Source organism: Cibotium barometz, chromosome 15 (assembly GCF_041138505.1).
Source record: "Cibotium barometz isolate CiBa-2024 chromosome 15, ASM4113850v1, whole genome shotgun sequence".
Taxonomy (NCBI): Eukaryota; Viridiplantae; Streptophyta; class Polypodiopsida; order Cyatheales; family Cibotiaceae; genus Cibotium; species Cibotium barometz.
In genome coordinates this window covers 47,952,001-47,967,010 of record NC_141060.1, presented here as the reverse complement: position 1 = coordinate 47,967,010, position 15,010 = coordinate 47,952,001, and the positions used below count along the sequence as shown (strand labels likewise).

Below are 15,010 nucleotides of genomic sequence, written 5' to 3'. Positions count from 1 at the left end.
CTGAGGGATTTGGAGCCAGATGAGGACAAGTACGAGGAGATCCGTGCCCTATGTGTGCGTAGGTGGAACTCCTACTCCTCTCCTTTGCATGCAGCAGCCTATGTGGTGGACCCTAAAATTTCAAGGCAAAGGGCAAGAAAGTGATGCAGAGGTGAGCAAGCTATGGAGACTTGTCTTGACTCGACTTGTGCCTGACCCAAATGTTAGGCGGAAGATCCGTGACCAGTTGTCCAGGTATAGGAGCTTTTAGGGCTCTTATGGAGACATGGATGCACAGGATGATCACTTCAAAGTTGGGGCTGCTTTGTGGTGGGAAGATTTTGATTCGGATGGACCTGAGCTTCAGCATCTAGCGATCCGCATTCTCAGCCAGGCAGTGAGTTCCTCTTGCCTAGAGCAACTTTGGAGCTCACACAATCACATTGCATCGAAGAAGAGGAACTATCTTGGGGTGGAACGGGCAAATGATCTAGTCTTTGTGAGTGCAAACTTGCAAATGCTTTGCAAGAGTGCAACTGGAAAGGCTGATGCATTTACCGAGTAGGAGATGTCTCAAGATGATGAGGAGTTGGAGGAGCAAGTGAAGGACATCTCTATGGAGCCTACAGGCATTGCAGGGACCCATGATCGTGAGGCCAGCACTTCACATGCCCCTTGAGGCTTTTTGACATATGTACTACTCTAGTGATAGTCTCTTTTTTGTATGCCACTTACGTGGTTAGGGCCTAGGCCTTTGCCCTTGTCTTTTGCTTTAGCCTTTGGCGACTGGGTCCTGGGTGCCCGATCTCCTTTTTTGTAACACCCATTTTTTTGCTAGTATGACTTAATATTGATGCTTTGGAAGTGTAAAGTGACTTTGTTTTAGTATTGTTAAGTTTCTTAAATGAGTGCTTACTTAAAATTGCATATTTTGTATGCCGATCCCCGTCCCCGTTCCCCGTTACGTTCCCCATTCCCGTTCCCCGTCCCATGAACTAAGCACCTATTCCACTACTATCCCCATACCTACTATCCCTTACCCTTAACACAACCACGAGTCACCTACCGGAACTCATAATGCCTGTTGCTAGATCTTTGGACCAAACTAACAGCTTAATGATGTACTGGTTACACGTACATACCCTCAGTACCTTGTCCAGCAGACCACTCCATCTGCTACCCTACTGCATTCTTCTGCTAGAACTGTGCACCTTCTTTGGGACTTATGCTTAGTGGGCTGAGCCTGAATGCTTTGATACCAATGTTGCATACATGGAAGCCTTGTTGTACTGATCCACAGCCCTAAGCCTAATTAAGAACAAAATAATGATTCAAACATGATTAAGACAGAGGAGAAAGAAGAAGACACATTGGTGTCAAGGTTTTTCTTGTATTTAATATTGTACAAAAAGGTGGCTGAATGTATGTGCATGGCTGAGGCCCTTGGTCAGCCCGAAAGGGGTTGACCTTTGCCCTTACATAACTTCTATTGATGATTGAGAATGCTTATATGATGAAATGACTCAATGCTTGACTGAATAATGACTGAATGTATTTATATATGCTTGGAGGAGCTAGTCAGCCAGTCCTGAAGGCAGTCGACCTGTTGCTGGACAAGGTACTAAGGGAAAATCCCCAAAATCGTTGCGCTTAACTGCCCTCCTATTGCCCAGCCATGTTGCCCTTTGTTCTGGCTGTTAGCACATTCATCCCCAATTTTTGCTCATGGTTGGAGTTCCCTTTTGGTCCCTTTTCATGGCCCTTGGTTGTGGGCTGGCCACCCTATTTTTCCATATTTTTCTAGCATTTTTCCCAGATCGGGTGACTGATGTCCAATCGGCCAGCTTCATGTTGTCTAGTCGGCCAAGCCCTCTTTACCTATTTATCAGCGGGCTTGCCTCCCTCATTTTTCATAGTCTAGTCTTCCTTTGTATCCCTCACTTATGAGACCCTTGCTCGGGACTGTTTCAGTGCAGTATATTCAACATAGTTGCTTCATATTTCTCTCTCGCACTCTCTCTCAGCACACTCTAGTGCTTGTATGCTTCCACTAAGTGCACTCTTTCAGGCTGTCGGCTGGTTGGGACCCTCTGCTGGCTGCCGACAGCAATCTGATGGCAGCCGACAGGGTTCCATCCCCCTTTGATGATGATGAGGCTGCTGACAGTGATAATGATGCTGATGATGATGAGGCTATGGCTGATGTTGATGCTACTGCTGATACGGATGATCTGATACTAATGCTTATGCTCATGATGACACTGATGATGTCCTACATGCTGCCCTAACTAATGGATTAATCAGGGATTAGACTGTTCATGCTGAGGATTAGCCATGGCACAGGTGTGCACGTGCCAGACAAACTAGTTCAAGCTACTCTCCAACTCCCAAATTGGGTGTGAACTTAAGCAAGCTTTTCACATAAGCTTCTTCGTGTCACTGGTTATTGGAATCTTAATGACACTCAGAGACTCCCCAAGACAGTACCACAAGTCCCGAAATCAAAGAGGTTCGATCAACTAATTCTTCAAAGAGGTTCTATCAACTAATTCTTCAAGCTGTTCCTTCAAGACGCAGCTAATCAAATCTCTAGGACTACAAAAGGTCTTACTCACAAAAGCAAGAATTGTGATTAGCCGAAGGTTTAAGTTTCAACCTAACCCAAGGGTGAGTATACAACTCCACTCCCAATCCACAACATGTACTCACATGTCTCTGAAGAGAAACACACAACCCCCTCAACAAGAGGTTTCCACCCTATATCCATGGTGCGCACACCACAAGATAGGTGGATTTCCATTTGACTACTAGAATCAAGGGACCTGGTGGGCGCCTCCGTGGATTTCAATCCACCTATGAAGCACCACATGCATCCATGGAACTACACCTTCCTTGGAGCATCACTGAACTTTGTGGGATCCTCACGCAAAAATCAGTAAATCATAGTTCTCCCAAAACCCTAGGGTACAGCCAAATGGTCTTTGACCCAAAAGTTCCCAAACTTCTCATCTCTCTCATGTACAACTAAGGCTACTTCTTTGTACACAAGGTACCATCAGGTAGGTGATGAATCCGGCACTTTCAAAGCACTAACTTGCTCAAGAATCATCTTGACCAGCGGTTCACACAACCCTAGTGAATTGCCATGCACACGACACCCAAGAAGATCCATTATCTTGTTGTCCCACAAATCGGCACCACACCCCGTAGGGTCATTCAAGGTTAGCTATCCGTAAGGTATAGGGCATCCCAGTCTAGAGACTGCACAGCATCAGGAGACCTTACATGCAATAGGTTCTGGAGTCCCACCCCACCAAAAAATATCCCGTGTAAAACCTCCATTAATTACACAAATCTAAGGTGGAAGGGCCAATTTCCCCCAAAGACAGAACCTTGATGCAACCAAACCTCCCTCTGGATGTCATGTTCAAACCTCCAGATCAACCTAGCGCTACGCTAGGTCAATCCGTATAACCAGAGACAACAGATACCACCATGTCCACAACCTCAGTTTCCCATTCAAGCCATGACCTAGCCATCAGTAAATTGTCAAGGTAGTCCCTCACAACCTTTGCTTCTAAAAACAGCTCGCCATCTGGCTAGCCGTCTGTAACCGCCCACAACCCTCATCCTTCTGGGCCTAGGCCTACGTACAATTGGCCACCCATAAGCTGCCTGGGTCAAAAGATGGATAAGATGGTCCAGAAATCATCATCTCTCCACCCTTTAAGAGGGTTTTCTCTCAGTATACCTCCACATCACTTTCTTTTTTGAGAGGGGCATGTATCTCCTGTAGGCTGCCCTGACTGTCCACAGCTCAAAAGCATGCCAACAAACGCGGTACAGTCCACACATCTTTCTGTCTCCAGCATGCATCCACCTACTGATAGAGACCCCTTCACGCATGCACTAGGGTTTCCCCATCCCACAGTCACCTTCTCAAGTTGAGAGGTTGTTACAGCCATGCACCCAACAAAAGCATCCAGCAGAGCCCCAGATAGCAAGAACTATACATATATATGCAAACGCATAGGATTTACCCTTTTGCAGAACCCCACCAGCACCTTATGCACAGCAAAACAGTTCAAATCTCCTTCTCATGAGAATGGTTAAAAGCACAAAACACCGCTCTCCACACATCCAACCGTGCAATCTTATCCCTTTGTTCACCGCTTTCCGTTCGAGGTGTCCCATACCACCCAAACCTTGGAAAGCACAAAAAGCAACTGGACAGCCAAAGTCCAGAAGAATCCAACAATGGGTTTACAAGTTACTCCCTTCAGGAGCTACTCATGCTCCAAGCCAGCAGGTTTGGCTCTGATACCAATGTAAGGACCACATACCTGCACCGAATCTGAATCGATGACCGCAATAGATTGTGGCTAGCAACTCACATCCCAACCATAGGCTCCATTCCAAAGCCACCCCCGGACCTGAGGTCGAATTGCTGTGAGTCAGCCATGCCCCAACAACCATGCCCTCGCATCCCATACCACCAGTGCACTTGCCCACCTGCACCTACTCTAGCCTAGAGGTCCTGCTCGTCCAGGCGGAGCTCCTCCACCTCGAGAGACCCTCGTAATCATCATAAGTGAGTCCAAACTCGGCTAAGCCCTCACCCTAACCGCGGGATTGCTTATCCCTTAACCTTGGGTTCATAGTCAAAGGAAACGGCCGTTTCAATCCCTAGAAACGTGTTTATCCGTTTCAGGACCCCATCTGTTTCCATGGCCATTTCTCATTTCCCAATTGATATTGTCACAAGAAATGGCTCTTTCCACCCCTAAAAACTCGTTTCCCCGTTTCCATTCCTCGAACGTTTTCGTTCCCGTTTCTCGTTTCTCGTGACTCTGCTTGGGTTATTCTAACCTTGGTTAACAAGGGTCCAAGACCTAGCTTTGAACCGTAATATTCACAGTGGGGGCCCTTCATAGGGTAATTTGCTAATATGGTGTATACTCTCCCGATTCTCTCTCTTTCGTTTGTGCATTGCAAATCACCAAGTATATGCTCTGAATTTGTGCTCTAATCAAGTTTACAAATCATCTCCAAGTCTTCCGCATTCTACATTATGTCCTCAAACATTGCTTGCTTAATTTGACTCACATCACACCATTTGATAAACCTACCATAAAAGTAACTACTAGAACATTGTCCAAACCATTTTATACAATAATTCTAGCTTTAACTCAGTTTAAATGGCATACATGGCTTTGGGAACTTTGACAACTCTTGCTGATCACGTTTAGCTATTCTTTTCATTGTTATTGGATCAATTGTCACTTGATCAATAGCATGTGGTATCATTTTCACAAGACCCATTTCCCTACAAAACTATGTAATTCTGTTAATAATGTCTCATGTATGGCAACGCCCCCAAAACCATGTTAGACCCTCAATATAGTGATCAACTCTTTAAAATACGTTGGACTGAACCTACCTTCCTCTCTTTCTCTTTCGCAATGAAGATTTGTATCTACAAATAATCGAGCTCACAAAGAATGCAGGAAATTCTCATGAGAACTGCTTAAAAAGCTTCAAACCATTGACTCTGCCATACCTGCCATAACTTACAGGCTCTCACATCTCACTCATGGAATTGGTTCAAAGAGAATGTGAGAGTGCTCTACATGAAAACACACCTAAGACATGACCCTGTGCCTTATTCCCTTGCCATGTCACTTAGACTACCAAGGGGCTTAGGCCAAAACAAGGTAGTTCCAACACATTGTGACTTCATAGTGGGAGTATCTAAAACTTAGCGGCCTTAATGTTAAGTCTAACACAAATCTGACCACTGAGTATGAGCATCCTTTCTGGACACTCTACAACAAAAAGGGAACACTGAAATAACTTTGATTTTACTCAAATGCCATACCTGAGCCAGTTGCAGCTATACCAATTAAATCGCGGCCATCCAGAAGGAAAGGCCATGCATGGGCTTGAATGGGTGAAGGTTTCTCAAAACCCTTGCAACAGTCCAATACATTCTCTGGCACTTGAACTTCAGCGAACGACTGGAGGGGCCTAAACTTATCATCTTGAGCACCAATCCCAGAAACCTTCACTTGCAAATGCCCATCATCTCCGATGTTTCTATTAACCAAGCCCTCAGACTTGCTCTTCTTCTCTGCATGATTCTCCACTGCAGTATTTGGACGTTCATAGCCTGCAGACTCTGCTTTCATCTTGTTCTTCTCCTCCTTTGCTTCATGCTTGCTTTTCTTGTAATGTTGTGAGCCCCCATTCGCATGGAGCCCCAAATCTGAAGAGCCCAACTCACCCTTTGCCTCACTTTTTCTTTTCTTTTTTTTAACTGTGTTGGCACCATTCACATGCTTCATTTCAGTCTGATCTCCCGCCTTGTTCACTTCACTAGGTTCTTCAATGCCTTTGCCCTTTTTGTTTTTCTTTTTCTTGTCCTTTACAGAGCAATTTGGGCGCCCACCATTCATGTCTTCTGGTTCAATTGTATCCTCCACCACCACTTCACCTGCAAAAATTTCAAATTCTGACAGTTACATAAATCCATCTACCATGGATTTAACTGTCGAAGACTCAAATTCAAATGTAAACTGACCGTTACTTTGGTGCTTATCTCTCCTCCTCTTTTTCTTCTCTTTCTTCTTCTGGGCCACTGGTTGATCTGTCGCAAGTCGCCCATCTTCTTGGGAATGCCCAAAATTCGCCTGCGTGGTTAGGAGAGGGTGGTTTTCTCCTCTGTCGGGCTCCATGGGCCGCCGGGTAGCTGTTGGGCTGCGAACTTGCGAAGAAGTGCTGGCGGCAAACTATAGTGCTGAAACGCCTACATTTATATAGGGAGCCCTAAGAAACATATTATTATTTTAGAAGTTTTTTAATCGCACCCCTCATCATCGATTTAGCCTAAATAAATTATGGGTTTTACTGTCTTGTCTTCTGAGCGAGAACCAAAATAACGAGCAGGGCATGGCAAACAACATCCCAAAAAGAAGGTCAATTTAGAAATGGATCTTTGTTGTCCCCATGAAGATTCACTAGCAACAACCAAAAATTTTGACAATTCAGTATCACCACATATACAAAAATGACTAGCAACTTGGCATCATTAATAAGGCTATAGCAACACAATTATGTTGACTATACACTGAGCCAATAATCATTGGAATCCATAACCAAAATCATAGCATCCAAAATCGTAGGAATCCATAATGCAAACCATTCATGAAATACACAACAAGAGAAATCAAAGGAATCACAAGCAATAACCAAAAAAACACAAACACAATCACCATTAAAAGTATGAAAAAGGTGCAGATGCTCACTAGTCATATGGATTATCTCTCACATGTGCATTAATCTTATCATCATCAGCCTATGAACTCCTAGCCTCCCATGTCTTCCCTGCTTCCTAGCAAAAAGTAGGGGCTGCATGTATGATGACACGAGTCTCTCATCCGTGTCCATTGAGGCACACATACGGCCTGTCTTCAGGCAACAACGCAGTAAGCTTGATGATAAGGCAGTTAAATGCACATTTGTGGGATATAGTTCAGAAGAAAGCAAGGAATATAGACTCTACTATCCGGTCTCAAAGCGGATTTTGGTAAGTAGAGATGTTGTTTTTGTCAAAAACTCAGTTCAACCCATTCTTTCATGCAAAAAACAGCAGAATGTATGCTCATTGGACATGTTTGATTCGCTCCTATCTTTGTTTAATGGAGGGCAGCCATATGTAGAGCAATTGAATGCTCAATGCTCAACCAAGTGCTAAAATTCAGCATTTGCAGGTGCAAAATCAACCTATAAATCAGCCTTTTGATGAGGCAATTATTGAGAATGTAGAGCAATTGAATACTCAACCAAGTGCTAAAATTCAGCATTTGCAGGTGCAAAATCAACCTATAAATCAGCCTTTTGATGAGGCAATTATTGAGGATGTAGTGGATGAGGAGAGAGCCATAGAAGAATCTAGGCATATGCCAAAATCGCTTGTGTAGACATTGAGGGATAGCAAGTTGGCAGCTCCTTTACCTAGCAGAACTCGTGAAGGTTCTCATCATGCAGATTATTTTGATGTTGATCATGTTCTCATTTCTACTTTATGTAATGAGGAGGAACCTATTTCCTTTGTGGAAGCACAGGATGATGATAATTGGATGCATGCTATGCATGATGAGTATAACTCTATACTCAAGAATGACACCTGGTATTTGACAAATCTACCTCATGGCAAGAAGGCGATTGGTACTAAGTGGGTTTACAAGTTAAAACGCAAAGCAGATGATAGCATTGATCGCTACAAGGCCAAACTTGTTGCAAGGGGATATGCCCAGCAAAAGGGCATTGATTATGATGAGACCTTTGCACTCACATCTTGTATGGCTACCATTAGGTGTCTTGTTGCTTTGGCAACACATCATGGGTGGAATGTACATTAGTTGGACATTAAGACTACATTCTTGAATGGTGATTTACATGAGGAGGGCGGCAAAGGGGAGGCACACCTCCCTTCCTCTTGCTCATTATTCGCTGGTGCAGCAAGAGGGGGAGGGGCGGGGGCACTTTCCTCCCTCTATTTCGTTCGGGCAGAAGGCCTTTAGAAGCAAGAAAAGCAACAACACAAAAGCCATCTTTCTCGTTGTGCACAGGCAGCAAGCAAGGGGGGAGGGGCACTCGTGGGGTGCGTGGACAGCAGCCGCAAGCTCTGTTGTGGTGGAGCCTACAAGCATTATGTACGCATTCGCCTGGTGAAACTCAAAGGTAGCACCATCTCAACGGTAGAGGCGATTTTCCATCTCTCTCTCCCTCTCTCGCTTTGGCGTGCACAGTAACCCGTGAGAAGAAGAAAATGGCACCATAGCTCGAAGAGGTGGAGGAGGCATAACAGGCCTGCTACCTTATCGCTTTACCCATCGGAGGAGACGCAGAAGGTAGAGGCAAGGAGGCAGAGGCGGAGGACGCAACAGGCACCTTTCTCTCGAAACGGAGCATCCCGGAGTAGCGACGCTTGTAGAGGCTCACAGTAGTGCAACACAAATCGACAGTCGTCGCGCAGGCGACCGTAAGGGAGGTGACTATTCTCTCTCCAGTGCTCATTTTATTAGCGTTTTTGTAATTTCCGAGTTCTCGCATTTTTATTTGTGCAAGAATTAAAATATGTCTGCTAGGCGTAGTGTGTCCCCACCACCGCCTTCTACTTCTCTAGGGTTTTCAGGTCTCTTGTCCTAGGTCGCGGGTTTGGCCCCGACCGAATTGTTAGGCCGTATACACCCGACCGTTGTCCGGTCCGGAGTGTGCTTGTCGATCACGCGTGATCCGCCAGCGCCCTCCTCGTCTGTTTACCCCGCCTTAGGACCCAGCGAGCCCACAGTGGCCGAAGTAGCAAATGACCCCTTTCTGGCCGATGAGCCAGATGACATGAACACTGACGTCGCCGAGGGGAACGAGGAGGACCTCTTAGAATATGACGACGATGACGATTATGACCTATTGGACCCTACCGACGTCTTGACAGACACGGAGCTCTCTAGTGGACTTTTAAATATCTTAATGCAAAACTAAACAATATGGGTAAAGTCCAGGCTAACTTAGTCATGATGCTACAGAGCATCTCCACACGGTTAGACGCACTGACAGCCGCCTCGGCTAGTACTCCGACTCCTTGTGATAGACGAGCTCTTGTGACACGGGTGAGCGTAGCCTCACCAGTGGTGTAGGTTGATGCTCTTGTGGGGTCGTCCGTAGAGACAGCTTCGTCGTTATTGAAAGACTTGAAGCCGCCTAGTTTTGGTGGCGAGGAGAAGGAGAGAAACAAGGACTCGGTCAACATGTTTCTAGCGAAGTGGTCAAACTTGCACGCACTGCAACAGCAGCCTAGCCGGGTGCAGCCCATAGATTGACAACTCGTCGTCCTGCCACTTGGACGGAGTTTGAAACGATGTTTTGAAAAGAGTTTTTGCCTATTAATGAGGCAGAGAGAAGCTCGGAGTTATGGAACAAGTGCTCGATGGAGAACAAATCCCTGACTCAGTACATCTTAGCCTATAGGGAGATAGTACTCAAGCTAAAGGGGATCGATGCATTCCAGACATTACGAGGCTTTAAAAGAGGCCTCAAAGATGATTACCTTGAGTACGTAGAGCCCTTACAGCCTAAAGACTTAGCAGAGGCAATTAAGTATGCGTAGATATTTGATGACATCAAGCGCCGTAGTGCGCGTGGTGGTTCGAACAGGACCAAGGGTAGTGAGAAGAGGAGGTCAGGCCTTAAAAGAAAAGGGTTCCGCAGTGATAAGCAGGGGGATAGGATGGACCAGGGAGGACAGGGTGGTCATTGGTCTAAAAAACCGCGACCATCTAGGAAGAAAAGAGACAGCGAAGTCCAAAAAAAAGAGGAGTATATTAAAGCGCGAAAGAAAAATCACTGCTTTAATTGCAACGATGTAGGGCACACAAAGGCTTAGTCTCCAAAGCTTAAAGCTAGCACGAGCGGCAACGAACCCAAAAGAAATGGTAAATCCTCTAGGTAGTTGCATACAGTGCAGAGACTCCCTCTCAGTTCCACAGAGTTCAGAGAGGTGACAGTGTGTCATTGTGATGAGCATCACGCTTGTTCGGTGACACCAGCGATGTGGCAGCCTACTGTAGGTCCGCATGACATGGTGCGCATGTATGGCACCATAGGTGGCCGTAGAGTCACAGTTTTTATCGATGATGGAGCTAGCCACAAGTTCTTGAACTACTCGTTAGTTAAGAAGTTGGGGTTGACTGAGACCTAGAGCGATTATGAGTATACTGTTGGCCTAGCCAACGGGTGTGACAAAATGGTATGGAATACCGTAGTATTGGGGGTCCCATTATCTATGCAGGACTATGAGGCTCCGCTTGACTTTCAGGTCATGCACTTAACAAGAAGTGGCTATATGGCTTGGGCCCTAATCTAGCTCGGAGTTACCTACATAATACGCTACGTTTTAAGCATGGAGGTAGAGTCTTACCCTGCAGGGCGACCGTATTGTCCCCGCCACACCACTTATTTCCTCCATGGAGCCGTGCACAGCGGTCCGCAGAGGCCAGATAGCAGAGGTATATGCTTGTTACCCTCTTTTAAATTCTGTTTTCGTAGATGAAACTGTAAATGATGTTTGTGTAGACAAACAAGGAAAACAAAATAGCCTTGGACGAGACCCACTGGTTGAAAACCCTGTTTGGCATGCATGCGATTCAAACAAGAAAAAAATCCAAGGTGAAAGAGACATTAAAGAAAAAGTACATAGATACTTTAATGAATTTATTAGAGGAATTTTAGGATGTTTTTCTTGATGATTTGCCAGATGGCTTACCACCATCTAGAGAATTAGACCATGGCATCGAAGTTATGCTAGGATCAAAACCTATAAGCAAACCTGCTTATAAATTAAGCCACTCTGAGGCACAAGAGATGGAAAAACAATTGACGGAATATTTGAACAATGGCTTTATTCGGCCTAGTTCAAGTCCGTGGGCATCGCCTATTCTTCTGGTAAAGAAGAAAGACGGATCTATGCAGATGTGCATAGACTATAGGGCTCTTAATCAGATAACGATTAAGAACAAGTATCTGATGCCACGCATGTGTGAGTTGTTTGATCAACTCTATGGATTGAGATACTTTACAAAAGTAAACCTGAGATCAGGGTATCATCAGGTTAGAATTAAAGCAGAAGATGTTGCGAAGACAACATTTAGGACCCGTTTCGGGCATTTTGAGTTTTTGGTTATGCCATTTGGGCTAACCAATGCTCCAGCGACGTTCACGATGCTGATGGACAGCATTTTACGTCCATATCTGGGAAAATTCGTAGTAGTTTTTCTAGATGATATTCTTGTGTACAGTAAGACAGAAAGAACACATAGAGCATTTGAGTCTAGTGTTCAAGTTGTTGTGAGAGCACAAACTATTTGCAAAGGAGAGTAAATGTGAATTTTTTCAAACAAAAATTCACTACCTTGGCCATATTATATCCGTCGATGGTACGCGGATGAAGCCAGAAAAAGTAGAGGCTATTCTTAAATGGCCAGCGCCAAAGAATCTTGAGAAACTGCAGATTTTTTCTTGGCATGTCAGGGTTCTACCGACAGTATGTGAAGGACTACGTAAAGATCGCAGTCCCGTTGACTAACTAGTTTACAGACAGTCAAAAACTAAAAACATTAGTTGGGGGAGAAGCCCAACAGAAGATCTTTGATAAGCTCAAGGTGACCGTAGCAACTGCACCTATCTTGACTATTGTCGATCCAAATGAGCTGTTTGTCTTGGAAACAGACGCTAGTAATGAGGCCATTAGAGCCATACTTACGCGCAAAGGGGACGCCCAATTGCATTTGAGAAAAAAAAGTTAGATCGTACGCAGCGTAACTACTCGGCTTACGAGTGAGAGTTACTAGAGATAGTTCATGCACTAAAAAAGTGGAGACACTATTTATATGGTGCTCCTTTTGAGGTCTGGACAGACCATGAAAGTCTGAAAAGATACCACATGAACCTAAAAAGATTCTAGGGTATCGTGATGACAGGACAAACCCGACATAAAGTGTACCAGGAGGTACTTGTAAATGGACAGACAGGGATGAGGAGGCAACTACTTGGGAACGCCGTAGTGCAATTTCCAAGAGGTTTTCCCAGTTTGTTTTCGAGGACAAAAACTCTTCTTAAGGGGGGAGTAATGTTACGTAGGCTGTAACGCCTGTGAGACCGACGGTAGACCGGATGGCCTGACGGGGCTTTAGCGTCAACGCCTCGGTCGGAGCGCTGAGGACGTGGCCATCCAGGGTTCAGTGTGGGAGAGGACGCCCATGCGGAGTCATGGGCGGCCAGGCTAGTGTGGACGGCAGGCCACACACTATATAGCCTGGGGGATGAGGGGCAATCCTTATTCTTCCTCTGTGGGGCTGGGTGGTGAACTGTCCCCTCCTGTGGTAGCACCTGTAGTGGCGCTACGGTGATCTAACAAGTAAGGACACATTTTTGGTCATCGTTCTATACGTTGATAACATGCTGTGATATAGATCAGATTTCAACCTTTAAGGCTGATTTGTAGTCATTGTTTAAGATGTCAGGATTTGGGGCCGTTGCATTACTATTTGGGGATTTAGTTTATGTAGTGCAATGATGGCTTGCTTATGCTGTAGTCTAAATATATACAGAAGCTATTGAAGAGGTTTAATCTTGAAGAGTGTAAACTTGTGGCTACACCTATGGAGACATGTACTCGACTTAGTCTTCAAGATGCAGGAGACTCTTTTGATGCTAGTTTGTATCAGTAGGCTGTTGGATCCCTTCTTTATATATGCAATACAAGGCCAAATATACAGTATGTGGTCTCACAGTTCAACAGATTCATGCATAGCCCAAGTACAAAGCATTGGCAAGATGTTAAGCAGGTTTTCCACTATTTACAGGGCACTCAGTATTTTGGATTGTTTTATCCAAAAGGGGGTGTCACAGCTGCATGCTTTTAGTGATTCAGATTGGGCTGGATGTTATGACACATGAGTGTCCACTAATGGGTTTTGCTTTTGCCTTGGTGATTCATATATATCATGGCTCAGCAAGAAGCAGCCTACAGTGGCTACTTCCAGCTCTGAAGCTGAGTACAGGGTAGCTTTTACAGCTACAGTTGAGTGTGTGTGGCTTAGACGTCTTATGGGTGATTTGGGTGTTGGACAGTCGTCTAGCACTACGATTTTCACTGACAGCCAGAGCGCATTAGCAAATGGGAAACCCAATGTTTCAGCCTCGAGACGGCACCATCCTCCTACAGACGAGTGGACCCGATTAGTCAGGTAGCTTTCCAACAGATTAAGTGAAAGATGCATTACCACTATGTGAGGGAAAGACTCTCTGCAGTAGAGATCAGCTTGGTCTATTGGCCTACACATGACAACATGGAATATTTATTCACGAAGGCTCTTCCTCGTGAAAAGTTTGAAGCTTTTCGTAAAGCTTTGGGCTTACTGTCTTTTTAGGATTGATCAGCCATACCTTGTACATGTTCACATCATCACTCTAGGGGGGATTTGTAGCATTATATGGTAGTGATGTGTGTGAACACACTTAGGACCACCGAGGCACTTTTTCCCTTACTAGGAGGTTTTTTCCCCCATGCATATGTACACCCTCTTATCTACTCATTTTGGGCTGTGTACTTATCGTTTGTATCTGGCACACATTTTTTCATTCTAATCTAGTGAGTTTGTGTGCTCTCAAGCTTCTCTATCTTGTGGGTGTACATTGTTGCAACCCTAACCCTAATTCCAATAATCAAACCAAAGATAATGCCTCATTCTAGCATTAAGCATAGAGTTTCAAGCAACATTGGCAATACTACCTCTATCCGGAAGTCACCACTCTCACAGTGACCATACAGGGAGATGCATGACAACAATCCACTGCCAGATCTCCAAATCTGATATATGACACTACCGATCTACTCAATCAATAGTCTCCCCTACAATCCAATGCAAAAATAATAATTAATTTATTGTATAACAACCATTTACAAATTAAAAAATTTTCAGGGAACATGTCCCATAGATGCCATAATTAACAACCAATCTTAATCAGAGTATTGATGCTAAAGAAACTCTATATTGCGCATGGTTCTCTGTGATAGTGTCCCAAGGAAGCCTAGAGACGACACCATGTAGAACACCTCCAAAGGGGAGGTCTAAAAACACAAAATTTGCTGCCCAAGACACGGACCTCCCCTTCCTAGCATACTCATGACCTTGCTCTTTACACATCTGCATATGCTCATGAATCTTTGTGTATGTTGGATTTTTCATTTCTCTCGAAAAATCCCTCCCAATAGTGATGTAGTCACTAGCAACAACTAAACACTTGGGATCGTCCCCCAAAAAATCCTCCCCAAGTGTATAGTCTGACTCATATACGTAAGTGGTCGTTCGCTTTATAGGACCCTCTCTGTATTAACACCACTCGTTCTTCGGCATAGAATGCCACATGAAATATTCCAAATAAGAGGTTTAAGCAAAACAGATTAAACACG

The 15,010-nt window shown here is 44.8% G+C and overlaps 1 protein-coding gene across 2 annotated transcripts in view; it reads right to left on the bottom strand.

Annotated features, from left to right (window-relative positions):
* Nucleotides 1-6,779, bottom strand: part of STRS1 (DEA(D/H)-box RNA helicase family protein) — a 70,242-nt gene extending 63,463 nt beyond the window's left edge. Inside the window, exons 1-2 of one of the 2 annotated variants that reach the window (XM_086809794.1) lie at nucleotides 6,560-6,779; nucleotides 5,858-6,472 (exon numbers count right to left, since the gene is read on the bottom strand). In XM_086809794.1, the coding sequence (XP_086665920.1) occupies nucleotides 5,858-6,472; nucleotides 6,560-6,713 (769 nt within the window). In that variant the 5' untranslated portion in view covers nucleotides 6,714-6,779. The remainder of the gene's footprint in view (nucleotides 1-5,857; nucleotides 6,473-6,559) is intronic. The other variant, XM_086809795.1, reaches the window with a different exon arrangement.
* Nucleotides 6,780-15,010: the final 8,231 nt, after the last annotated feature.